We start from the raw sequence: 26,109 nt of genomic DNA, 5'->3' as shown, positions 1-26,109 counted from the left end.
CACAGAAAAAATGCATAGGCTCTCACTTTTCCAATTTCCAGTAATATATATATTCTCTGAGGCAAGACACAAAAATTAATTGTATTTGTACTCGCTAAGAATAATATATGGTCATAGGATTTTGAAAAGAAAAAAAAAAGTACTAGTACAGATTTGCATCAGCTCACTCTTCTTTAATCAAGGAGAATTTCCCGGGGACAAACCTATACAAGCCTCTTTACCGATACACCATACTCGACTCAAACTTGGCGAAGCACTAACAGAGCTTGTTTTGGTTTCATTGCATGAAATTTCTGAAACATTATAACTATTTNTTCCAGTAATATATATATTCTCTGAGGCAAGACACAAAAATTAATTGTATTTGTACTCACTAAGAATAATATATGGTCATAGGATTTTGAAAAGAAAAAAAAAAGTACTAGTACAGATTTGCATCAGCTCACTCTTCTTTAATCAAGGAGAATTTCCCGGGGACAAACCTATACAAGCCTCTTTACCGATACACCATACTCGACTCAAACTTGGCGAAGCACTAACAGAGCTTGTTTTGGTTTCATTGCATGAAATTTCTGAAACATTATAACTATTTGCGTCAAAACCATTGAATTTTCCATCTACTGGGTTCATCTGATTGATGAGCGAGTGCCTAACGCGTAGACTAAGCCACGGCATCTCCAAGTTTGCATTTGTTTTTGATCCTGGAAGGTGATATTTTGCTACAGGTGAATTGGGATTGCTCACAGCATCTTCTTGCAGAATATCTCCGATCCTAGACAGTATGCTGAATGCCAAGTTTCCAAGAACTCGCGAGTATGCTTCTAGTATTGAATGCCCAACATCCTATGGAAATTGTAAAAGAATAGCAAGAATTATTTCTGCCAACGAGGACTATGCAACATGGTCAAAAATATTGTGAATCTCCAACAATATGCATTTATGTCTTGAAAAATAACCAAATATAGATTACATGCATATTAGCATAGAACTACTCACCTTGCCATATTGGATTTTTGTGGCCTCAAGAAAAGTTTGAGGAAGGTTAGGATTTTTAGTCTTGAGATGCTGTATAAGGGCTTCGGCTCGTTGCAATAGTGACTCTGTCTTATCCAGCTCGGATAAGGGATCTTTGATGAAGGACCATGACGTCTGGACAGGTGATTTACCAGTTACTTGTTCAGTAATTCTTTCTTTCCAAGCGAACACTGCAGCTTCTAACTTGTTGATGACGTCAAGCACACTGTGTTCTGATATTAAATTCAATAGATTTAGCATTTCCTCAATGGAGCTTGATTCTTCGCTCAGGACCTTGTACAATTCCTCACCAAGACTTGCCTTTCCAGACTGCATGAGATTTAGAAACAATGCTAGTTACAACAAATGAAGACTGATACCTTAAAACATTATCTAAACTCTTATCATCAGACAAAATTATGATCCTATTCAGTTCATTCAGAATGGCCACCAACTGAAATAAATCAAATAAAATCAGTAGGTTCCAGTTTTCATTTTCTTTCACTACATTTTCAAAGACCTCCACTTTTTGCTGGGTGATTTTGTAAATATGTTTGTTGCTTGTAAAAGAAAGAAGTTCGCAGCTGTATGCTAAACAAGTTGTTAGAATCCTTGTTAAGGGTTTTGGAAAAATGAATGCAAAGGAAATACTAAAAATACGTCCAATAATGTTTATATAGATTAGACAGGTAAAATGAAGGTAATTATGTTTGTTGCTTGTAAAAGAAAAAAAGTTTGCAGCTGTATGATAAACAAGTTGTTCGAATCCTGGTAAAGGGTTTTGGAAAAAAGAATGCAGAGGAAATACTAAAAATACGTCCAATAATGTTTATATAGATTAGACATGTAAAATGAAGAATCATATCATTGTAAAAGGCTAGCAACTTGAAAACAGTGTATAGAATTGCTAACCTTGGGAAGTGCATCCCTTATAATGCTTGGCACAGGCATTTCAAGCAAAACATTCTCATTGATGGATTTGGCAGCCTTGAATACTTGATACACCACCTTAGCCTGAGAAAGCAATTTTTTCCTCTCCATGTCAGAGATCCCATTTGCCGGTACTTGGGGCAATGGGAGCCACCATCTCTTGCTCTCTCTAGTACTCTTGTTCCTTCCTTCTGCACGGCTACCCACTTCTGCATACCAAAACTCAGTATTCACCATTGAATCCAATGTCTCCTGCCAATTAGAAAAGTTGAACCTCACAATCATGTATATGATATAAAGATATAAGAAGCTCTTTCAACATCAAAAGGAATGAAGAATTGCCTACAAGAAGCATTGAATCCAACTTTTGAAGTGCCGGAAGATTCATGTGGATGTCTGCACGAGCCTTTGGAGTCATTATCTGCTCCAATGACAAAACTAAATATCACCAAATGTATAATGCATATTGGATCAATATTCTATATCCAATAAAATTATAAATACCTCCAAGGTTCGGCCATTGCCAGCATTTTGCTTTGCAGGAACTAACTCAACCATATAGTTTGTTGGAGAGAGCAACCACTCCATCTCTCTCTGCCATTTGCTCTTCCTTTCTTCAGGCAGTGGCTCCAATTTCCACAACTCCCCAAAGACTGAGGCTGCAAATAAACAGGACAACTCCATAAACACTAGGCTCAAATGGTCTGCAGCGTGGTCCTCAGCAAAGATTATCAGCACTTAGCAAGTATCTTCACTTTATATAATGATATGTGTGTTATTGCGATTTGCAAAACTCTTATACTACATCCTTGTATTTCAGTCAAAGCTCTAAAATTAACTTTTCCAGTGAACTTGGTCTCTAACTCCAACAAATGGAATGCAACATGGATCAGTTTCCATATTTAGGCATACTGATGCACAGCTTCTCCATATACCCCATTTAAATATCCATAAGTTCCTTGTACTTTTCATCAATTAAGACTAGTCAGTTACAATCCCAATACACAGCTAACGACACAAGTAATATGTTTTGAAGCACATCTCTACTAAATAATAATTCAGAAAATTTCTCATATTAAAATTATAGCACAGAAAAGAACTAATAAGCAGTTCTTATTTTGATAAGAGAATGGAGCTTAAGCCTACCTGCAAGATTTGTTATGGCATTTGACAATGCTAGTGCAGTGGTGACACCCATACGTCCCCCACTAACATCTTCACCCAATAACAGCTTTGCAAATTTTTCTTTCATTGTCTCAACATCTGAATATCGAATGGCATAAGAACGTTTCTCTTTGACATAAAAATGTTGGGGGCTTTCAGAGAGCTCCCAATCATCTGAACCCTGGTCATCCCTCTTCCCGGGCAACCATTTAGAAGAAAATGATCCAAAAGCATCTCTGCTAGAAGAACAGCTTGACTCGCCATCATCCAAGGAGTCTGTGACACACCCTTCACCTCTGCTTCTTCTACTTTCATTCTCATAAGATTGATTATTGAGAATACAACTCTCAAGGCCATTATATGTCATTATTCCTGAAAATTTATCATCACTTTTCTTCCTTAAAAACTGAAACAAAATGTTGGCATTTGATTCAAATAACAAATATATAAATAACCATACTTCCTAACTTTTTGGTTTGAATTATTAATTTCTGTAGATTTTAAGACAAATTCCAAACTTTTCAATCATCTACTTCATAAACCTATAAGTAAAACATGTCATATTTTATTTGTACTGCCACCCTATAATTAAAAATAAACTTCCAGACAACACCGATATCTCTAAAAAAATTCAAAACGTAGATAAAGACTGATTTCTCTATGTTGTGAATGCAAATAAGTTTAATGACCATAAATTAAGCTTTTATTGTTAGACAAGTTGAAAGATTATTAATGAGGATTATTTCAAGGGAGGATCAATTAAAGATCTTAATCCCTTGCAAGAAATCACTCACAAGAGCTTTAGACTGATTCTTCCCGGCTTTGCTAGAAAAAACATTTTCAGAAACCGCTTTCAAATAAAAAGAGCTTTGGGGAAATGCATCTTCAACTGTTTACTTTTAAGTTCTTCCCCAAATAGAAACCCATGTACATTTTTATCACAAAAATAATTTTCATCTATCTTAACCAAATCTACAAAACTGCTTTTGATTATTAAAAGCATTCATTATAAGCTTTAAGCCAACACACTTTTACATGTAAACCAACACTACATGTTTGAAGAACCAGGCGTTCTGAAATTTAGCTTGGTTTGAAAAAGGGAAACTCAACATATCCATGCACACAAGATGGATATGTTTTGTTCATTTTAAGTTATGTCAAAGCAATTTCATCTTAAAGAGCAAGTTTTAAGTGAGAATTTTACAGGATAATTTTATGGGCATAGAATGATATATACACTTTCTGTAAACCGTACTGGGTTATGCGAGAGAGCCGGTTTCCATATTTTTTACAATCTTAAAAAAATAAAAAAATTCCATGAGTGGACCAAAAGGTTTACCGGCGGTAACAAAAAAAATCCTCTCAACATTTCCTAAAATTTTGCTCTTAATACGGACACTCAAAGACATCAGAAATTTGCTGATGTCTTACAAAGGTATCAAATCAAAAAGGAAATTTCCAGGAAACCCTTCAAAATTGTCATTGACACTCAATGACTAATGTTCGTATCAACAGCCAGAATCATTTAATTTGTCTCACCTAATTTTTTTAAACATTTGGTGGGGTGATAAAACGTTTTGGAAACCAGAACAGGACAAAAAGAAATAAAAATAAGTAATGGACCACAGGGCAGACAGGAATCCTTCTAGTGGGAGCTTAACAAATGAAACTATAATTATTTTCACGAGAAAAGCTTTTAGACAACGACTTTTCTGTCCCCACTCAGTTACTTCGTTGTCTGATTTAACGGAGCAACAGTTTTAAATTAATAAATAGTACTACACTGAGGTCCACCACTTACCAATCAAAATACTTAAAATCAGGAAAATTACACCTAGATCCTTAAATTTAGGTTAAAAATAGATGATACTTTATGATTTTCAAAAATAATAACTAGTTTTTCAAAAATATATTCTTTACCAATAACAAAAATAATGAACAAAAATAATCATTTACTTGTTTTGATTAGTAAAATTTCACAAAAGTATCCCTTGCCTTTTGCAAATTAAAAAAAATAAACTCATCTTCAAAGACTTTTATTCATTCAAATGATAAGATCATAAGATGATGTTTTAAATTTTCTAGTCAAAATAAGTCAGATAGTTAAAAACTTAAAAACTAACAAGATTACCTAACGGTAAAGCTGATTTTGACATTTTTTGAAATCATAAGGGCATAATTGAAATTTTCCCTATTAAATTTGATTTCTTAGTACTATATTATGACTCCACATTAGACAATCGACAAATCACAATCACTTTATTATATTGTAATTGTGGCACAAGCCTTGTCAATTGCCATCCTTGTAAAGTTGAAAACAAAACCGAAAAGTTGAAATTATATTGGATACCCCCATGTGGCTTGCACGTATGTAGATACTATGCGCCATTAGCTTGGGCCACTTTCTAGTTAGTAGAGCTATGCAGGGGAGACAAAGTCAATAAATCTAGACCATATCTATTAATTGTTAGGATCAAGCAATGTAATTCGAATAAGTGCATATTTTCAAACTTTCAATAGCACCAAAGGTTGATTTAAACACTTAAAAAAAAAAAAAAAAAAAAAAAAGGAGAGAGAGAGAACATGCAATTGTAAAAAAACAAATATTAATTTTATGAATTCAAATAAATGTGACCTCTAATATTAGTAGAGGGACCAGAGAATCGTAACACTCATGGTGCTATAAATGCTCTCCTGAAAATTGAATAGAAATATATTTGCTGCATGCATGTATGCTGATAATCCTACTACCTGCCAATTAAAATCAATGGGACATTGTCCTTACACATCTTTACACAAAAAATTTTGGTTGTGACAGCTAAGAAACTCCATTTTTAATTTAACAGTTCTAGAAATTAAAAAATATATTAGCATTAGAAAAATTCAATAATTATTTACACATAAACTAAGTGTCATATTTATTGATTCTGACAAGTCTATGTATACCTACCTCATTTTGAAATCAATTCCATGTGTTAGGTGTCTTGCACAGCAAACAAAATGTGATATCCAAAGACCGGATGGATATTGACTCAAACTCTTATGTGAGTGGGGGAGTAAATGTAATATGTACATCTTAATTATTTATACAAGTTGTAATCTCATATTATAGTTTATGTAGAAAAATTGCTATATGTTAGATTTGTATGGAAGGGATGTATAGATTATGCTGTTGGTTTGCTACCTGATACTAAAAGTCTCTCCAATTAGACCGAACCAAAGAGTGAACACAGCATAAATCACGGGAGATAACAATAAATAAACAAATATTTGCTTACTCTCTTGTTCATCAAAATCGAAGCTGAGCTCTCTGTCCCGGGTGCAGCAAGCGAGCCTTCTTCTCATCATCATCATTTTTGTTCGTTTTTATCTTGTAATACCTGGATTCATTTATTTCTTTAGGGCGGAAGAAAATATAACTTCCACCTCAAGAATGCTAACAAAACGATGTGTCGATGATTGCTCAGCGGTGCGCCATGATCTACAACAATAATGATTTCAAGTGTAAAGTATTTGACCAAATATAAAACCAAGCCATGAAATATTATCGTAGATGAGTTCTTTCATTTAATTTTTTGTGTTCTCTAAAAATGTTTTTTAAAAAACATAATTTTCATAAATCATAAAGAACACTAACTAATTAGGTGCAAGTCTCCAGCGCGTGGTTCATGTGGACGATTGAATCCCACATGTTCCTGTATTTTTTTTTTCATTTCAAATCTCGAATATATGGACATAGTTTGGTAACATGCAGATGGTCATCTTTGAAAACTAAATTATCCCCTTAATAATTGAAAAAAAAAAAAAAAAAAAAAACAGAGGGAGACAGAGACAGAGATGAAGTTTATAAATAATCAAGCAATTAGTTCGATTAGAATAAATAAATTAACAATGTTAAAATATAATTATAATAAAGCAAGGTACACAAACAATATTTGAAACACGTAATACAGAATACTTTTTGGTAAAGTGAGTGATTATGTGAACTTTTTGTTTCCACAGTCAAAAAAGGCAAGGTCATGAGTTAATGACTCAGATAGGCTCTCTTTGACAAAAAGCTTCACAAAATAAATCTAAAGCTGAGAAATTAAAAACTGAATTAGCAAAAAGAACATCTAACTTTATCCAAAACGGAGAATCCACGTTAAGGAGCTAGACTCGAGATCTACTCCTTCAAAAAGCTCATGTTGTTTATGCATTTCGAAAAGCGGTTTCAGCTTCCAGAATCAAACAAACAAACACAGATTTAATCTTTCAAATACGATCTTGATCCATATAACAGCAAAAGATTAGAAACAAGAGTACTGAATACTGAAAAGGCTAGAAAAACAGAAAACAAAAAGTTGCTAATTCCTCAAAACAGAAATGGAAAATGGAAGCAGACCTTGATTTGTGGAATGATTCTTCCAATGAGCATTTGGAGCATCTGATTCTGCGAACTAAGAAACAAACTAGTTATAATAAGAAATGCCCCAGTCAAAAAGAGTAGGCAGCACGGACACGAAGCAATGGATCATTGATCAGTGTTTGAGTGTTTGACTGACTGAGAGAGAGTATTGCAATTTTGAGCTCGGTGGAGAGAAGAGAATATTACGGACGCATTTAATGGAGCCACACTAAGAGGACTGAGAGAGAGTGAAGATAATATAAATAATATGCAGAAGAAGAAAGCGAAACCAACCAAAAAAAAACTTGTAAAAAAGTAATAATAAGATAATATATAATATATAAAAAATGCTATTCTCACAAAAACATTAGAGGGTTACAAAGTCGCACCAACAAGAAAAAAAATATAAAGAAAAAAAAAAAAATTATGAAAATTAAAGGTAAAAATTATCTTTGTATACACCTTTTATATGCATCTTTGTAAAACTAACATTATTCATAATATATTATTAAAATTTTTGTTTTATTTTATTTATTCATTTTTATATTGTGATATCACATTTATTGCATGAAACATTATCTTATTTTTATACAATAATATTGATCAAATTAAATGAAAAATGTTAATGAAAGTCCTTAAATAACAAAACTTTGACAGATTAATTTTTTTTTTTAAAGAATGTTTATTTGTAATATTTATTTTTGTTTTTAGGACAAGATTTCTTGAAGAGCAAAATGATTGAAAAAGGAATAAAGTGAGGGGCTGTGATTTGTGAAAGCTTTGACACGAGCTCCTCCCCACTGACTGTATGCTCATCATTGCATCTGGATCGTCTACTTCAAGTGGAACTGAGAGAAAGTGGGGGCCATTGATATTTGACGGCCAGAATGTAAAACAGAAGGGAAATGATGGTTGCCGAATTGAGGACCGGTCGATGGGAACGAAGGTCCCACCGGCCCAGGGAGAGATGGGCAGTATCGCGCAGGCAGCGTTGCGTTTTTGTTTTTGCTAAAATGTAATTTCAATTTCAAATGGTAGGAGCCTATTAAATTACAATTAACACATTTTTTTTAAAAGGAACTCTTGTTGTTTAAAGAGAAAACATAAGTAGCAAAGGGTGATCGATTGAAGTATTTATTCATACTATTTTGAAGTATTTTATAAGTTCAAATGATCATAGAAAAATGAAACAAGTGTAAATTTATCTTATGAAATACGAGACATTGAATTCAAAGCCCAATAAATGATATGTACCTTGCCCCTCCTTACCAACTCTTGCAGAAGGGGCAGAGAGAATTGAATGTGAAGTGCAGTGGTGGGTGAGGTTTCCCCATTTATTGTGAAATTCTAAGGTCACTAGTAAAAGTAGGCCGGTAGTATTTTCACCATTAGGCGGCATAGATGACGAAACTTGAATTCAATTCAAGATGTGACTCATTTAAGTATAAATGAAACTTTGAATGAGCCTTGCCTTTAAAGTTCTCATTACCACTGCTATTTCAATTACTTGGAGACTTGGAGCTAGCTGCTACCGGTGAAATCGACTCGATCTCTATAATACCGGTACTTGAACTTGATTTCAAGCTCATCTAATAGGGATAGATTTGTAAATTTCATAACTTTTAAATTACATAGGACCTCTATTACTTTAAAAACTATCAAGTTAAGCTTGAAAATACTTGCTATCATATCGAATCGAGTTCTACTGTAATCGAACTTGACTTGATTAACTACTCGAACTCGAACTCGACTCGACTAATATTGAATTGAGTTCAAGCCAACATCAAATCGAGTTCGAGTAGCTCACAAGCAGCTCGACTCAATTTTCACCCCTAGTTAGAGTTATCCCTATTTTGACCTAAAGGTGGAAAATAATTCATTTAGTTTTGACACATGTTTGGGTTTAAGTTTTTGTTATTAGTCTTTTTCGAGATGACATATTTATGTCACATGATTCAATCGTATAATTACCCTTATTTTTTATCTCAATATTAGTAAGGTAAAGGATATCTTTAGACGTTTGTGTGGTGAAAGGGTACAACGTTCCCTATGAGTATAGGATCAATCCCTCCTCATATCTATTTTTTTTTAAATAAAAAATAAATAAACCTAATTGTATAATTTTTCTTACCTTTATATTATAATATCTGATTAATTAGTAGCTAATTCGTATGATTAAATCTCTTGAAGTTTATATAAACGTTATTTTCTTTACATTATTTTAATGAATCAATATAATTAAATAAAATGAATGTGTATGACACACATGGTATTAATTTGTTGGAAACATAATATTACAAAAAGAGAGTAATTAAATGGTACAAATTAATACTATGCCAAATATCAGTGTCATTAATTAAATTCATAGTTACTAATCTCTAATGCAAACTAACACTTAAATAAATAAATAATGTCTATATCCAAGTCCAAGGTTCAATAGTAGAAAATAAAATACAACATGTGGGTGTGTTTAATGCTTCCTAAAGAGGAGGGAACAAATAAGGCTCATCATCATCAGAGATGTGACATATGTCCCATGTAACAAGTTCAAGGTTAAAATTAATTAAATCAACATTTAGCTTTAGCATATTGTTTATCTAAATCATTTAAAGTTGTAGTTGAAATAGTTAGCACAGTATAATTTACATAATTTATTGAGATTAAAAATAAAAAATTTGTATATTAAGAAGGTTACGTTTTAATTATGGAGTGTAAATTCTTTTTTCCATGGCCTATCTCTCTCTCATTTAGTATATGAATAAATAAGTCACATGTCACAATTTCTTATTTTCAAATAACATTGTTATATTAAAAATGGACTGTATACGGCACATGTGACTTATTATTATTTAAATGAATAGAAAAAGAAAAATGAAGAAGAGATGTAAGTCTCGTCCAAGCTGTGTTCTCACGTCATGTGTGATGTTGCACCAAACTGAAATATGAAGAAGACACGTGATATTAAAGGACTGAAAGACAGACAACAGCTATTTTAGTTTCAGAATCTAATTAATTTATAATCATGTTAAATTTCAAAACACTATCCAATTGAATTTGAATGGATCCTGTCCCTGTGTGAACAACAGTAGGCTTTGGAGATGCAAAGTCCATTTTTGACACTTTTAAATGGATGATGCCATTCACGGATCATATTACTGTTCTCGTAAGAGTAATAATTTAAATTTTGAAAGTTAAGTTAATTAATTATCATTAAAATGTCATAATTATACAATACAACTCCCTAAATTTCGACAAATGTAGACAACGGAAAGAATGTTGATGTTATAACTTACAATGAAGAATAGAAAGTTCAATTAATAGCATTAGACGTCAAACATTAACATTACAATATGCAACTTAAAATAACTAAAATATATTAGAGTAATGCTGGTTTTACAAAGACACATACAAAATGGGTATACAAAGACAATTTCTACCCTTGATTTTCATGAATTTCTTTATCTCCCTTTTTCCGTTTTTTCTTTATTTTTTTTTCTTGCTAATGTCACTTTGTAATCCTCTTTGTATTAGTCTTTGTAAGGATAGCATTTTTTAATATATTATCAATCACATGTATGAGGGTAGAGCCGGGAAATTGATTTTTGGGGAAGCGTAATATTCAACGAACAAGGGTTCAAGAAAGAAAAAAAAAAAAGTTGTATTAGAGAGGCCAACATGTCAAGTCAAGTTTAGAGGAAAAAAGATATAGAATACGAATGTAACACTATTACATTATCTATGCTATCATTAAGTGAATTTGTGTCACTTTTTAAGTTTTTTTTTTCTCGTCTATTTTTAAATTGGTGTCGCTTTTGAGTTTTTGTTGTATATCATCTAACTTTAAATTAATTGTGCTTATAGTGATTAAATATAATAACTATTTTGCATATATGCATTGACTTATGGTACCATGTCATTTACACATATTCTCCCCATTTTTAATTGGTAGTGGACACGTACAAATTTTAAAACTAGAAAAGCTGTAACGGCCTTTCACATAATATATTAGTTGAATCACTAACTTAGATAATTTTGTGAAATAGAAAGACGAGTGGAAAGTAGAATAAAGGCCAAGAAAAGGCGCCGGTAACTTGGGGGATGTGTAAATTGTCGCATATGGCGCGCTCTATCCCATAGGAGCTGGCAGGCGCTTAAAGAAAATGGGCATTTTCCAGTTTGTCCCTATTGCTCTTTTCTATAATGCTCTTTCCTCTGATATTACTATAACCAATTGCTACGAAAACCAAGTTACAACACAACCCAATGAAATGAAAATAGCCCACCACCAACTTTTGTCTTTTGTCTCCACTATCTTATATCTATGTGGGGGGCAACGGAAATACGGCATTAGAATATGCCCACCAATGCTAAATAATTGTATTTTGTGTTTGGAAGGAAAGAGAATAGAAAAGCTGGAAACAACTTTCTATGTGTGGCACTGCTTTGTTACCTTTTTCCAAGGAGATTTTTTTTCTTTGAATCTTGCAATACTAGTCTCAGTTTGAGGGGACACTCATTTCAGTTTGGACACTAGTTTAAGGTAAACAGAGTGTACGGTTTTCATTGAACACATTTATATACACATTGTATATGCCTGACAAGTGTTTTCCCTACATGGATATGCTGAATTGAAAATTAATGGGTCAAAAGGCCTAGACGCATTTACCTTTGCAAGGTGGTTACCACCAACATCAATAACCTTTGCAGCTCTCAAGTCTGAACAGGTTAAGATTATTGAAATAAGCCAATTTTTTTTAAATCACTAAAGCCCAATCTGGTCTTATTTTAAGTCCAATTTATATTAATGGACCAACATAGGCTCATTTCTGTGTTAAACCCCCCAAAGCTAAAGCCCATTTCAACGACCTTTGCTATCCAACGAGAGCGGAGTTCCATAAGAAGTAAATCATTGATGAAGTTATCAGTTTTTTAACGAATGTTTGCGTTAAAGGCTTCATTTCTTTGTCATAGAGAAGAATTGTTTCCATTGCTTCCTGACCACAAATTAAACAATCTCCTGTGTGATATAACTTCACTTCACACACCATCCAATAAGAGACTCCTTTTTCAACTACAACATACTGGACATCTCTTTTCTGCCCACAATCTTTCCGCCTTCAGTTAATTATATTATTTTCTCACAGTTTCCTTTAAATTCTAGAACTCTCTATTTGATCTCCTAATTACCTGCTGATTATCTTTTCCTCTGTAATATTGTTCAAGGACAATAATCTTGTTAAAAAGTGAATATAGGAGCAACTGAGTCCAGAATGCAAGATCATAAAAGATTGTAAAGTTTAAGACCATAAAAGCCTCAACTCGTGAACTTTTAGTCTAACAGAGTCCAATACAACCAGAATAGTCGATGCCAAAATTGTAGCTTGCAACAATCAATCCACAACTTTGTGTAAATGGAACTCTCAACATGCAGACATAGCCATTACAAAGCTAAAATGATTAAATATTAAACAATGACATAAAGAACAGATGAAACAAACTCTACTTTTTTGGCCATGATGGGACTCATTTTCTAGTGCAGTTTATTAAATCTAACAAATTGAAATTCTATGTCAGATGAGACTCATCCATCTACCAAGAACAGAGAAAAAGAGAGATGGAGAAGAAAGAACCAAAAGTGTGTAGTTCATACAAAAATGAAAACTGGGAAAACTATTTTAAACACTCTTAAGTTTTGTTTGTTAGCAAAGAAATATATACATATATATATATAATTAAATTGGAAGAACACCACCAGTCCTGATATGTAAACCCGGTCAAAAAGGAGAAAAACATACTAACATAATCAAATAATCAACATCAATTCTAGAGTTAGACAAATCCATATAAATGACTCGTATAGAAATAAAATCCTAAAACTGAAGCAACCTGGACCACCCTGAACAAAATGAGATACGCTATACTAAACAGACAAACTACAGCCCCCTGCTTTCCTGAAATCCTCATTGCTGCCTCTGATGTCACACCAAACTTGTCTGTAAATCAGTCAAAATCACACTAACAAATAGCGATGATGTGAGGAAATAAGCTGCATGGGATTTAGTCCAGCCATTCGTTTAAGTTCTTATTGTCCAACGTGTAAGAATGTCATTTAATCCAAAACCAACTCCATGTAGATAGTTCCCCTAATTATAGATGAAAACTGGCTTACTAAAACACCAAGTTAACATGCTACTAGTAAAAGCGATAGCTATGAAATAAAAATGAAAGCTCAATATAGAGATAGATTCTCCAACTTATGTTTCCTATCACATCGATTCATTGTCCATAAGTATCCAAATATGAAACTTGAGTCATCACAATATGAAGTTCTACAAGTCTATTATTTAAGGTTAACAGTATACCAAATTATTCAACTTCAGAAAGCGAATTTGGCAACAAATCTACAATAAAACAGTTATTAAAGTGCGAAGTTTTAAGTCTATTATTCAATGATACAAGTCTTCGGTCTCCCCTAAATTCATTTTTTTTTTTTTTTTTTTTTTTTTTATAAACATCAAAGCAAATATTGCATATTCTGCTGGGCAAAATATGTATGCATATATAGCATCCAAAACTAACATAGAATTTGTTCTACTTCAAACTGAGAGCAAATTATACTAAATACACTTAGATCAAGCAATGAGATATACCAAATTCATCTCATATAAATTTAAATTCGTCGTAAAGAGATAAAAAGGATCTAAATCTAAGAGATGTAGATCGAAATTAAACCAAATTATAAGGACCAAATAGCAAAATCCCAACCTGAGATCTGAAGATAAAACACAAGATCCATGCAACCTCTCACCTCGGTCTCCGATTCAGTTGATGCAAGGCGGGATCCAATTTGCTTTTTTTCATTCACTTATTCCACCAATCACAGTACGCCATATGGCTTAAAAATTTTCGATCGATAAATTGAAAAAGAATAAAATAGCAGCCAATCAGTTCCCGACCTGCACCAAGCGAATTAGAGACCGCCGGTAACTGAATCATTTCTCATCTCCTCCGCCAAGCTGAAGCTAAAATGAATGCTCTGAAGAAGATGAAGGCTAATAAAATTTTTGTTTAAAGCCTATTAACCCTATCAGTGGGTTAGGCGAGAGTTAGATGGGGGTTATTTATACATGGCACAGACGAACCTGATGCGCACACGTGTCAGAACCAATAAATCCTGTGATTGTTGAACCGCTTTTCCACCCATCCAGAAGAGATCAAAGCGGGAATCCGGAAAAGGGGCGGGACGTTTAGGAGAATTACGAGAGTACCACTACATTGATCCTACGTGGATACACAGTGATTGCACGTGCGCGTGGTCTGTAACGCCAACGTGGGCTGACTTGTAGAGAGCAAAATTTAAATGTAAATTGTTTGTGGCCGTTAGAGTGGAAGCGTAATCTTTGCCTGATAAAATATCTGATTCCGGTTTAACTGAAAGGCATATTTTAACTAATTTTTAATTTGTTGAAAGTAAAATTTGATTTCATGCATCTAGATTTTATTAGAATTTATATTCATATTGTTGATACATAAATCTGCATCAACCAGAGAATTTTGATTGACCTTGTCAGAACCAGAATGGATATACGCATGATTACAGATAAACAGTAGTGGATGAATAATAAATACAATAAAGTAAATGACAGAGAGATTTTTAAAGTGGTTCGGCAAGTTAGAAATTGAGCCTACGTCCACTGTTATCTTATTGTTTTTGAGAGCTTACAAAGAACAATGTAATTCCTAGGAAAATTTGCTTAGATCAATTGCCCAGCCCCCTTGAAAACAAGTTAATGATGGGTTTATATAGCACTCGTTTACATGATAGAGTTGAGATAAGATTCAAATACATAGAATTAGGAAGTTGCATGATCTTCAGCTACCTTAGTTGAAGTATAGGTCAATCTGAATATCTTCCTTCCAAATTGAGCAAATCTAAATATCTTCTCTCCTAATAGGGAATTATCCTCTTTGGATTGACCGCACAACAATAGCCCCCCAGTTTTTGGAGTGCGTAATCGCACTTCAAAAACTCATGTCTTTGATCTGGATGGCTGTCGCACTATAGGCTGCAGTCTCGAATTGAAGAACTTGAGTTATGCTTGGCGCAATCTAAGAGATCTGAGAGATCTTGAATATGTGATCTCAAGCGAATGGGCAAGCATATGAGCTTAATCAGGGAGCATAAATAGCTCAATCAGATAACATAAAGAGCTTGATCGGAGAGCATAAAGAGCTCGATTTGAGAGTGAAAGGAGTTCGATTAGAAAGCGCGGAGAGCTTGATCTAAGAGTATAACTCGATCAAAAAGTATGAAGAGTTGATCTAAGAGCATAGCTCGATCAGAAAGCATGGAGAACTTGATATGAGACCATAGCTCAATTAGAAAGCATGAAGTGCTTGATCTGAGAGCATTGCTCGATAAAAAAGAATGGAGAGCTTGATCTGAAAGCATTGCTCGATCAAAAAGAATGGAGAGCTTGATCTGAAAGCATTGCTCAATCAAAAAGCATGGAGAGCTTGATCTGAGAGCATTACTCGATGAAAAAGCATAGCGAGCTTGATTTGAGAGCATTGCTCGATCAGAAAGCTTGGAGATGTTCATTTGAGAGCATTGCTCGATCAGAAAGCATGGAGAGCTTGATCAAAGAGCATTGCTCGATCAAAAAGCTTTGAGAGCTTAATCTGAGAACATTGCTCGATCAGAAAGCATGGAGAGCTTGATCTGAGAGCATTGCTCGATCAGAAAGCTTGGAAAGCTTCATCTGAGAGCATTGCTCGATCAGAAAGCATGAAGAGCTTGATATGAGAGCACTACTTGATTAAAAAGCTTGGAGAGTTTAATCTGAGAGCATTGCTCAATCAGAAAGTATGGAGAGCTTGATCTGAGAGTATTGCTCGATCAAAAAGCTTAGAAAGCTTGATCTGAGAGCATAGTGGCGTGCTGTCGTAGGCACCCAGAATTAAAACCTTCCGAACCTAACTACTGAACTGTAAATAGGGTAAGCAAGGGTCGATCCCACGAAGAGTGTCTACCCAAACTTTCTTTGATGTGAAAAACGCTGGGGGGTTTGTGTAAAAACAGAAAACAATTTCAGTAAAAGCAAAAACAATTTAATTCGAATTCAATCAAAAGGACGAACTTGGTCTCTGTCAACATCCACCATCGGAATCTTATAACTGATCATTGATGCAAAGAAAATCAATTCACATATTGAATATTCACCGTTGAAAATAATTTCCTATCTCTCCTTAATTGTAATTAATCAGGAAACAAGCGATCCTAATTAATCTTACCCCTAAACAACCCTAGACAAGCGCTCAAGATTTAATCTAGTGGCAGCCTTAAGAATTAGAGAGATCGATGAAGCTAAACAACACAAACACAAGCGGTTGTATTTAATTTAGTTGAATGTTCTTCGTAAGGTTACTAATTCCTGACGCAGCAAATTACTAACCCTAATTGCTTCACAAGTTGGAGGGATCAAACAATTACGGATTTGATATCAAACTTAGCAGTAGATTTCAACAAATAATACACTAGTAGGCCTCCTAGTAATTAAATGCATCAATCATGAAAATATGCACAGAATAACATTCAATACTCAAACATGAATTTAACACTAAAAACAGAAAGATCTCACAGTTTATTTGATTCCGAGGTTTCCGTTTCCTTCGACCAAGTTACAAAAGTTCTAGCCGCTCATGGCCATCACAAAAACTCAAGTGAAAGAAAATTTCAGAGAAGAGAAGAGAGAGAGGCGTGGTCCCCCAAAACCTACTCTGATCTCCCTTTTAAAATCTAATTTAAGAATTCAAATCCCACTCAATCTCCTAAAAGAAATATTCTCCTATCCTAAAATAACATTAATCCTAATTTAATTCTAATTGGAAATAAAATAAAATAGAGTCCTAATAAAATAGGAAGGTGGTGTTTCCAGCTGTAATTTTCGTGCAGCATGTATGTCTTCAAAACGTGCAATAATAGACTGACTTGCATAACAAGTCAGAACGCTCCAGGACGTCGGTAATGCAGGTGCGTCAACTTCAAGCTCAATTACAACCTTGATTCAGTCAGTATCTCTAAAAACTCAAAACATGAAAGTTGTAGATCTCTTTCTTAGCGTTCCACAGCACTTTGAATCATCTCAATCGGAGCTCGGATGAGAGAATTATGCCCAGAATACGAAGCAGTGGCGAAACTGTCCGAATTCCCCTAATTAATTCCGTTTTTCAATTAACACCTCCATTTGCTTCCTAAACCAAAATAAAGTAATAATGAGTACAATTAGGAAACAAATACATATAAAAGACTAAACATTAAGGGGGTTAAATATGACATTTTGCATTCCCATCACATAGCTTGATCAGAAAGCATGGAGAGCTTGATCTGACAGCATTGCTCGATCAGAAAGCATGGAGAGCTTGTTCTAAGAGCATTGCTAGATTAGAAAGCATTGAGAGCTTGGTCTGAGAGCATGACTTGATTAGAAAGCATGGAGAGCTTGATCTGAGAGCATTGTTCGATTAGAAAGCTTGGAGAGCTTAATCTTAGAGTATTGCTCAATCAGAAAGTATGGAGAGCTTGATCTGAGAACATTGCTCGATCAAAAAACTTTGAGAGCTTAATCTGAGAGCATTGCTCGATCAAAAAGCATTGAGAGTTTGATTTGAGAATATTGTTCGATCAAAAAGCTTGGAGAGCTTGATTTGAGAGCATAGCTCGATTAGAAAGTATGGAGAACTTGATTTGAAAGCATAGCTCGATTAGAAAGCATGGACAGCTACATCTGAGAGCTTTGCTCGATCAGAAAGCATGGAGAGCTTGATCTGAGAGCATTATTTCTCGATCAGAAAGCATGGGGAGCTTGATTTGAGAGCATTGCTCTATTAGAAAGCATGAAGAGCTTGATCTAAGAGCATTGTTCGATCAGAACGCATGGAGAGCTTGATCTGAGAGCATTGCTCGATCAGAAAGCTTGGAGAGTTTGATTAGAAATCATGGATAGTTTGATCTGAGAGCATTGCTTGATCAGAAAGCTTGGAGAGCTTGATCTGAGAACATTGCTCGATTAGAACGCTTGGAAAGCTTGATTTGAGAGCATTGCTCGATCAGAAAGCTTGGAGAGCTTGATTAGAAATCATGGATAGTTTGATCTGAGAGCATTGCTTGATCAGAAAGCTTGGAGAGCTTGATCTGAGAACATTGCTCGATTAGAACGCTTGGAAAGCTTGATTTGAGAGCATTGCTCGATCAGAAAGCTTGGAGAGCTTGAGAGCTCGATAGCTTAGGAGCTAGAGAACTTGAGAGCGATTTGGCCACGCGATCTGAGAGCTTTGATTTGGAACATACTTTAGTATTTTGATGATAACTTAAGCTGCAGACCTCGAATTTGGATGATTCTTGGACCATCGAAAAGCTAACTCGAAGGGCTACAATTCTTATGTTATTGCTTAGCTAGATTCAGAGTTTATCCTGCTCAGATTTTCATATTTGATAATGTGATTCTAGATTAAGAAGTTGAGACTTGTTGAAGAAGTTGAGACTTGCTAGAAAAACATGGAGAGTTGCTATAAATCAGACCCTCCTTTTAACGCCAAAATATTGATACAGAAATCTGCATCAACCAGAGAATTCTGATTGACCTTGTCAGAACCGGAATGGATGTGCGCGTGATTACAGATAACCAGCAGTAGATGAATAATAAATGTAATAAAGTGAATGGCAGAGAGATTTTTAAAGTGGTTCGGCAAGTTAGAACTTGAGCATACGTCCACTGTTAGCTTATTGTTTCTCAGAGCTTACAAAAAACAGTATAATTCCGAGGAAGTTTTGCTTGGAACAATTTCCCAGCCCCCTTGAAAATAAGTTATGATGGGTTTATATAGCACCCATTTATATGATAGAGTTGAGATAAGATTTATGATGTGTTTATATAGCACCTATTTATATGATAGAGTTGAGATAAGATTCAAATACATAGAATTAGGAAGTTGCATGATCTTCAGCTGCCTTAGTTGGAGTCTAAGTCAATATGAACATCTTCTTTCCAAATTGAGTCAATCTAAATATTTTCTCTCCTAATAGGGAATTATTATCTCCGGATTGACTGCACAACGCATATATATCTCATTTATTTATTTATTTCTAGAATAAGGTTCTATCCTCCACATAATTTTGTCTTTAATAGTTAATCCATGTCCAAATTGTGTCACAACTTTCTACTATGAATATATACCAAAAAAACCGGCTTTTTATTTAACAAATATTCAAATTAGTGCAAAATTAAATTGTAAAATAAAAAATAAAAAAAGAAATCTAAGTAGGGCCTGTCGTTTCGAATGCTATGAATCTTTCTTTTGACAACTTCAAAAGGCAATCAACAATAAAACATATTGCACATGTTTATTTTATTTAATATATTTAGATTCCAAAGGATTTAATTTAGCCTTCAAGAGACATTGAGATTCACTTAATTAACAAAATTAATTAAAATACTCTTGATTGGCGGCTTTCTATAAAGCAGCAAAAATAAGAGCGGTTGATGTTAGTTTCTTGGAGATGAAGTCATGAAGAGGTGAATTGTCAAAGGGGGTGATGATTCATGTCTCGGAAATTAAAATAAGGTTGAAAAGATTGAGACAATTTTGTGAGCATAAAGAGAAAAAAGTCAGTGTGTAACGTGACTAAATTAGAAAAAAATTTGGATCATTCTTTATTCATATTTCAATCAATAATGAACTAAGACTTTTTTTGTGTTCATTGGACTTCTTAAAGCTGCGGCTTGACCTTTGTTCTTCTTTTTTCTTTTTGATGTAAAGTAAAGCCATGTGATTAGGAGACAAACCTCTGTTCATCCCACGCGTTTGCTTGCTTCCTAATGAAGAAGACTTCCTTGATCTTTGTAAATCAATTTGAAGAGATTTTGATTCATTCCGAATAAAAGGATTCAGAATACTAGATTGAAAGGTTTTGTTTTCGGAGTTAAAGAATTCAAAATGTTTCGCTTTATCCATTAAAAATAACCTATTTGATATGTATGTGTTTGATATCTAAAAATTACCGTCAATACTTGATAAATGGGTGACGTCTATATCAATTTTCACATGATCTTCGATATTAAGACTTAAAAGACGGAATTGATTAACAAAATTGATCCTTACCCAACTTTAAATACAGCCCCAAAAGTAATGCAACATGAAGTCACCACATGCCAACCCAATAAAGCAATTAAGAAAGGTTAAAGGTAGAAATGCACACAAATAGAAATAATATTAACTTGGAAGCAACATCTGTTTGACAAAGCAAAAAGAAGGATAAGCACGAAATTTCAACAATAAATGTTCCCACAAAGACAAAATATTTAATATTTCTGTTGATCTGTCTTGCTTCTCCGAACTTATCCAATTCTAGAGGACCCTATTTCATTTAAATTCTCCTTTCATGACCTGATATTCATGTGAAAGAGACAACCAAATGATGACGACCCGTTACCAGAAACAAAATATTTTCAATAATATTTGGTAAAACAATTAAACATGGTACCTTAATTTATAAGAAATGCGGGGATTAATTTATAGCCCAAAAGAGTTATAGAACTTTTGTGAGAGAAATAGGAGGTTTTAACATAAACACCTTAGTGAAAGAACAAAGAGACTCATAGGTTTCGGAATTGAAGGCTTATAACTTTATAATTGATGAAGCTAATTTTCACACAAATCTTGGATACAACGATGAATATACCTTTTTTTCTGTCTTATATCTTGCAATAAAAAGAAGTTGATTTTGACATTTGTGAAATGATCGAAATATTAAATAATAAAAATGTTAAAACTTCAACATTTGATAAGATATAAAGAACTTTTTATTTCTTATTATGTTGACAATTTTACTCTTATACTCATTATGTTTGACAAATATTCGTAAATTATAAGAGTGTAAATAATTCTTGTCGAAACTTCTGGACATATATATATATATATATTAGAATTTGGTACTGGTACAGATTGAGTTTCAGCTCCAGCCACACATTTTTATAGAGGTATAAACTGGGCTGGACCGCATGGTGATAATAATTAGTTCAAAATATCGGCGAATTTCAGGTACAAATAATATCTTCATATAAAAATAAAAAGGTTTAATAATACAAATAGAACAAATAATATAAAGGACCTTTCGGTGATTTTGTTGAATAACTAGATAAAATAAATTATAAAAATACACAAATTTCGACCGACAGGATTTATATGGGACTTGTGAACTGCGTTAGGTCACCTTATTTAAAATAATTAAGCTGGACATTTATGACTCTTAATTTTAAGGTCTACTCAGGATCTTGAAAGTCATGTAATTGAACCACGAACTATGGACTAAATGTGCAACAGAAGGAGGTTGGCCTCTAGAGGGCCTTGGTGTTGGTCATATTTTTATAAAAGATAACTACTTATAAATCGAATCATATTAAAACTCGTCAATAAACTTACTGAAGACGAATCTAAATAGGGGCAGAAGTGATAGTTATATACATCAATAAAGAATGTACAAATTATTGAGAAACTTCGATATGAAAAGATAATACTTTGAATACATTTCATCTCTTCAATAAGTTTAGTAATGAGCATACCAACCCTATTGTTTCGATAGAGAGAAGAACCTATGATTAATTAAACACTTCCCAATTTGCAAGGCAAGATTATATAATCTATATTTGGCTATTGAATCGAGATATTTTCAAAATTGTTCGGATTCTTCATCTTTCATAACGATACCTTTCAATTAATAATATAACATAGTTTTAAAAACACATTTGACATAATAATAATTGTTTGAGCTGGATTGAAATGGCAATGATATATGTTTTCACGTAATCTAATGATCTAACATTGATACAAAATTCAATTGGATGAATTAAGTCATTAACAAATTTTCTAATAAGATTTTAAATGGATTTGATTAACAAAATTGATCCTTACCCAACTTTAAAATATAGCCCCCACGTAAGGCAACATAAAGGCACCACATGTCAACCAAAAAAAAAAAAGAAAAAAAAAGGAAGTTATGATATAGAAATGAAAAAGCAAAGGTTAAAGGTAGAAATGCACATGATTTGAAGGTGAACTCATGATTTTGAAGGTCAATGTAATTGGAGAAGTATGAACTATCATGTTAACCAAAACGTTTGGGTGATTCATCATCGTATAAACAATGGCATATAATTTAAGGCAAAGATGAAAGATCTCATAGGTTGTTATTACCTCTTTACACCACGGAGTTTTTGCTCAAATTGCTAGTTCTTCTTCATATTAATGTACTATGAAGATTGCAGAACATCTCTGTCCACACATAAAACCTGCATCACTCAAGTAACAATTACATCCAAATAAACTATAGACTGGAGTAAATCAAAGTCTAAACATATATTTTCCATATTATAGTCTTCTCTGTCTAACGAGTAAAAACTGTGACAGAAAGATATTAACATTATACATGGTTAGGTGATTTCTAGGAATCAAGTAGATTAAGCTATTGTGTCGAGAAACCAAACCAGCTCATTGTCTGACCTACAAACCTGATGGTGAGGGGAGCCAACATGCGGGCAACTTTTGGCAGTGTTGGGTATGTCAGTGTGCCGAGTATAAACCAGTTGAAGCTTAATAAAGCGACAGCATCAGAAGCAGGTTTGTTCTTAATGGTGGAGAAAAACTGAACAACGCTTTTCAGTGACATGCCAACCACTGTGAAAAGAGCCACCACAAGTGGCATGCAAGGGTCTTCAGCTTCCCAGATAATCATTCCAACCAAAAGCGATAACACCGCACTAAAAAGAGACTGTGAAAGTGCAATTCCACTTCTCTGGTCAAGCACTTCAATCATTCCTATATTTCGTGGGATAAAACCAGGTATATAAGAGTGGATGGATTCGCTGCTCGCTGCAATTCCAGTCTTTAAGATATTGAGAAATTCAGTATTATTCTTGCTTTCACCTGCCCAAGCGTCTTTGTGTGTCATCACATCTTGGAAGAAGAAGTCAGTCCCCTTAAGATTGGATTTCCATGACGGTAACCCATATGAAATGCCATAGTTGTCAGCAGCAACGCCAACTTTTTGTCCATTGTCTTTGTCATGAACTTTAAAACCCCACCGTTCTTTACCACAAATTTCCTTCAGCTGAAGAGTTTCATCCTTCAGACACTGCAACTATAGATGCACAAATGTACACAGATTCAAGACCACTGTCAACCAAGCATAAATTAAAAAAATTATAGCATGGCAAATTTCTTATAAATTCCATGCAATAAATTAACAATAAAGGAAAAACAGATAGACAGTAGTAGATTGTACAGATCAAAGCTTTTGAGGTTCATTCGGACTATCTAATTGCAACATAGTTATGCCCTTTCCTAAGCTCTAAGCATCTAAAATCTTTTTTTTTTTTTTTAATTATGTTACAATTAACTAGCATGAAAACTGATGCAAACTGCCATAGTCAAAATTAACTTGAAAGAAAGGCACCTTGCCACCTCTTGCCAAGACTATATATTCATGTATACTTGAAAATAATTTTACTGTAGCACAGCTTACGGAATCAAAAGTTACTTCAGCTAAAAATTTTGAGTAATAGAATATTGTCACTGATTCAGCATGATTATATTTAGAAAGAAGAAAAATAAGAAAAAAAAAAGGATGATATGAAGACAGGATAACCTATACCACTCTGTCACATCAGCTGGTATGTATAAAATATGGCAAAGCAGTTGTGGGCTACTTCAGACATACATTTAGGTATTACAGTTAGATCCAAATAGCAATGCAACTTTTGACTCTCTCCCTTTTTTCCAATTTGGTCTGGAAACCCCAGATATTACCATTTCATCAACTCTTGATACAGTATTAAGCAAGAATTTTCCAAATAATAAACCACTTCACGCATGAAAAATAAAGGCAAACACAAACTGTTTTGCTATGGTGTTATGAATGATACGTGGTAACATCATAAGTATTACTTTAATAACTATAGTAATACATTCACAATCCAAACCAAGGAAAACTAATCACAACGGCAGGCAAAACTTATCCAAGGGCTGCAAGAGGATAATATTTACCTCGTCCTCTAATAATTCAATTTTTGCCATAGCTTTGTCATTTTCATCTTCAAGTTCAGCTAGCATGGACTCCATAATTTTGCATTCTTTAATGGCATTCTGAAGATGGCCTTCAAGTTCCTTCCTATCCCAGACAAGAGTCTCCAACTCTAACTGCATTTCATGCAGTTGCTGTTCCAGCTGTATATCATAAAAGTCCTTATATTACAAGAAACAATTTAAAATTTAGACACCAAGAAGAATTAGGAACTTATAATGGCTTGAGAAAGTAATGCCAATGGAAGAGATATAACAAAACGATTAAAATTGATAGGAAAACCATGTAATAAAGGAAGAGGCAGGCATAACACAAATGTCTTATACTCTAGGAGGCCTATGCATTTTCTCCATCAGAAATTGATTTATATATAAAAAGTATTGCAAGAGGCATCAGACAAAACAGTTCTCATAGGGTTCAGCCTGATGGGAAAAAAAAATGGAGCCTGACTCTGAAAAGACAATTTTACAACTTTTGTAACTCCAGAACCCATCTTTATTCAGTATTAGCAGTCATAACTCATAAGTTAAAGTTCTCCACCTGTTTTAACTATGCACAGCTCGTCCTGCAACCAAACAGGTAGCCCCAGCCACCATTCTAGTAAATATTTCTTGAAATAGTCTTATCCATTATGAGATGACATGTCTGTATTACTAATGGAAAATCTATATCGAAGAAGCATAGCTTACTTCCGTTTGCAAACAGACAAAGACATGGTAATATGAATTTTTGTGCTGATTTCAAGTTACTTAAATGAATTTATATTAAAAAAAAAGTACAAATAGATATTAGATAAAAAACTGTAGATACGAGTTTTTAAACGAAAATAGTAAAAAATACCAGTCTCTCCCTCTGCAAGGCGGTAAAAACTCGTAGAGGAAGAGTTATAAGAGCAACTGTCCAAGACATTGTTCTGCATATCATGTTCACATGGAAGTTGGTAGTGACATTGACCAGCTCTATCCAGCTATGAAGGACAAAAAAAGTGGTTTTTAGACAAAACAAAATTGCTGACTTGCAAAGGCAAAAGGGCTTCGTCACCAAGATCATTATCATAGCCATCAAATCTTGAAACAAAGACATCAGATACACCATTCTCCAAATATGAAGCTTCTTGCTCCCTCAATCACATGCTGAAAAACACATATTTAATCACTGGCATCCTGCACAAACCATAAATTTTTCAAAATTTTGAAAGAAAGTTATGCCAATAATCACCAAAATCAAAACTAATAATAAACATCAGTAGCACTCGAGCAAGAAATTGATAAAAAGCAAACACAGAAAATCATGACTAAAATTTAAATTAATTAGTAGCATATAAATATTTATTTGAATATTTAGAATCACTTTAAAAACATGCATAATATCATTTCAATTTTCTTTATGAATATAGAACCTTATCGGACTTGCTATTTAAAGATTTATGCGATTTAAAATTAAGAATTTACAGTAAAACGTATGAAACTTTACAAAC

At 33.7% G+C, this 26,109-nt stretch overlaps 2 protein-coding genes across 3 annotated transcripts; both read right to left on the bottom strand.

The window, feature by feature from the left end:
• Positions 1–71: 71 nt before the first annotated feature.
• LOC116143226 (rop guanine nucleotide exchange factor 14) lies at positions 72–6,570 on the bottom strand. 2 transcript variants are annotated; one of them, XM_031428687.1, is made up of 8 exons: positions 6,387–6,570; positions 3,091–3,480; positions 2,449–2,603; positions 2,291–2,365; positions 1,927–2,196; positions 997–1,344; positions 591–843; positions 72–311 (listed from the first exon to the last, which is right to left on the bottom strand). In XM_031428687.1, exons 1-8 carry the CDS (start codon positions 6,460–6,462, stop codon positions 178–180), a joined length of 1,701 nt encoding a protein of 566 aa, XP_031284547.1. In that variant the 5' UTR covers positions 6,463–6,570; the 3' UTR covers positions 72–177. The 2 variants fall into 2 exon arrangements, with proteins under 2 accessions (XP_031284547.1, XP_031284539.1); XM_031428679.1 differs by lacking the exon at positions 72–311 and having other exon boundaries at positions 381–843.
• Positions 6,571–22,954: 16,384 nt separating this feature from the next.
• On the bottom strand, positions 22,955–25,755 carry LOC116143571. The gene is made up of 3 exons (XM_031429030.1): positions 25,473–25,755; positions 24,596–24,775; positions 22,955–23,690 (listed from the first exon to the last, which is right to left on the bottom strand). Exons 1-3 carry the CDS (start codon positions 25,725–25,727, stop codon positions 23,016–23,018), a joined length of 1,110 nt encoding a protein of 369 aa, XP_031284890.1. The 5' UTR covers positions 25,728–25,755; the 3' UTR covers positions 22,955–23,015.
• Positions 25,756–26,109: the final 354 nt, after the last annotated feature.

The sequence above is a fragment of the Pistacia vera genome, unplaced genomic scaffold (assembly GCF_008641045.1).
Source record: "Pistacia vera cultivar Batoury unplaced genomic scaffold, PisVer_v2 Contig1132, whole genome shotgun sequence".
Classification (NCBI taxonomy): Eukaryota; Viridiplantae; Streptophyta; class Magnoliopsida; order Sapindales; family Anacardiaceae; genus Pistacia; species Pistacia vera.
This window is presented reverse-complemented; position numbering and strand designations above follow the sequence as displayed.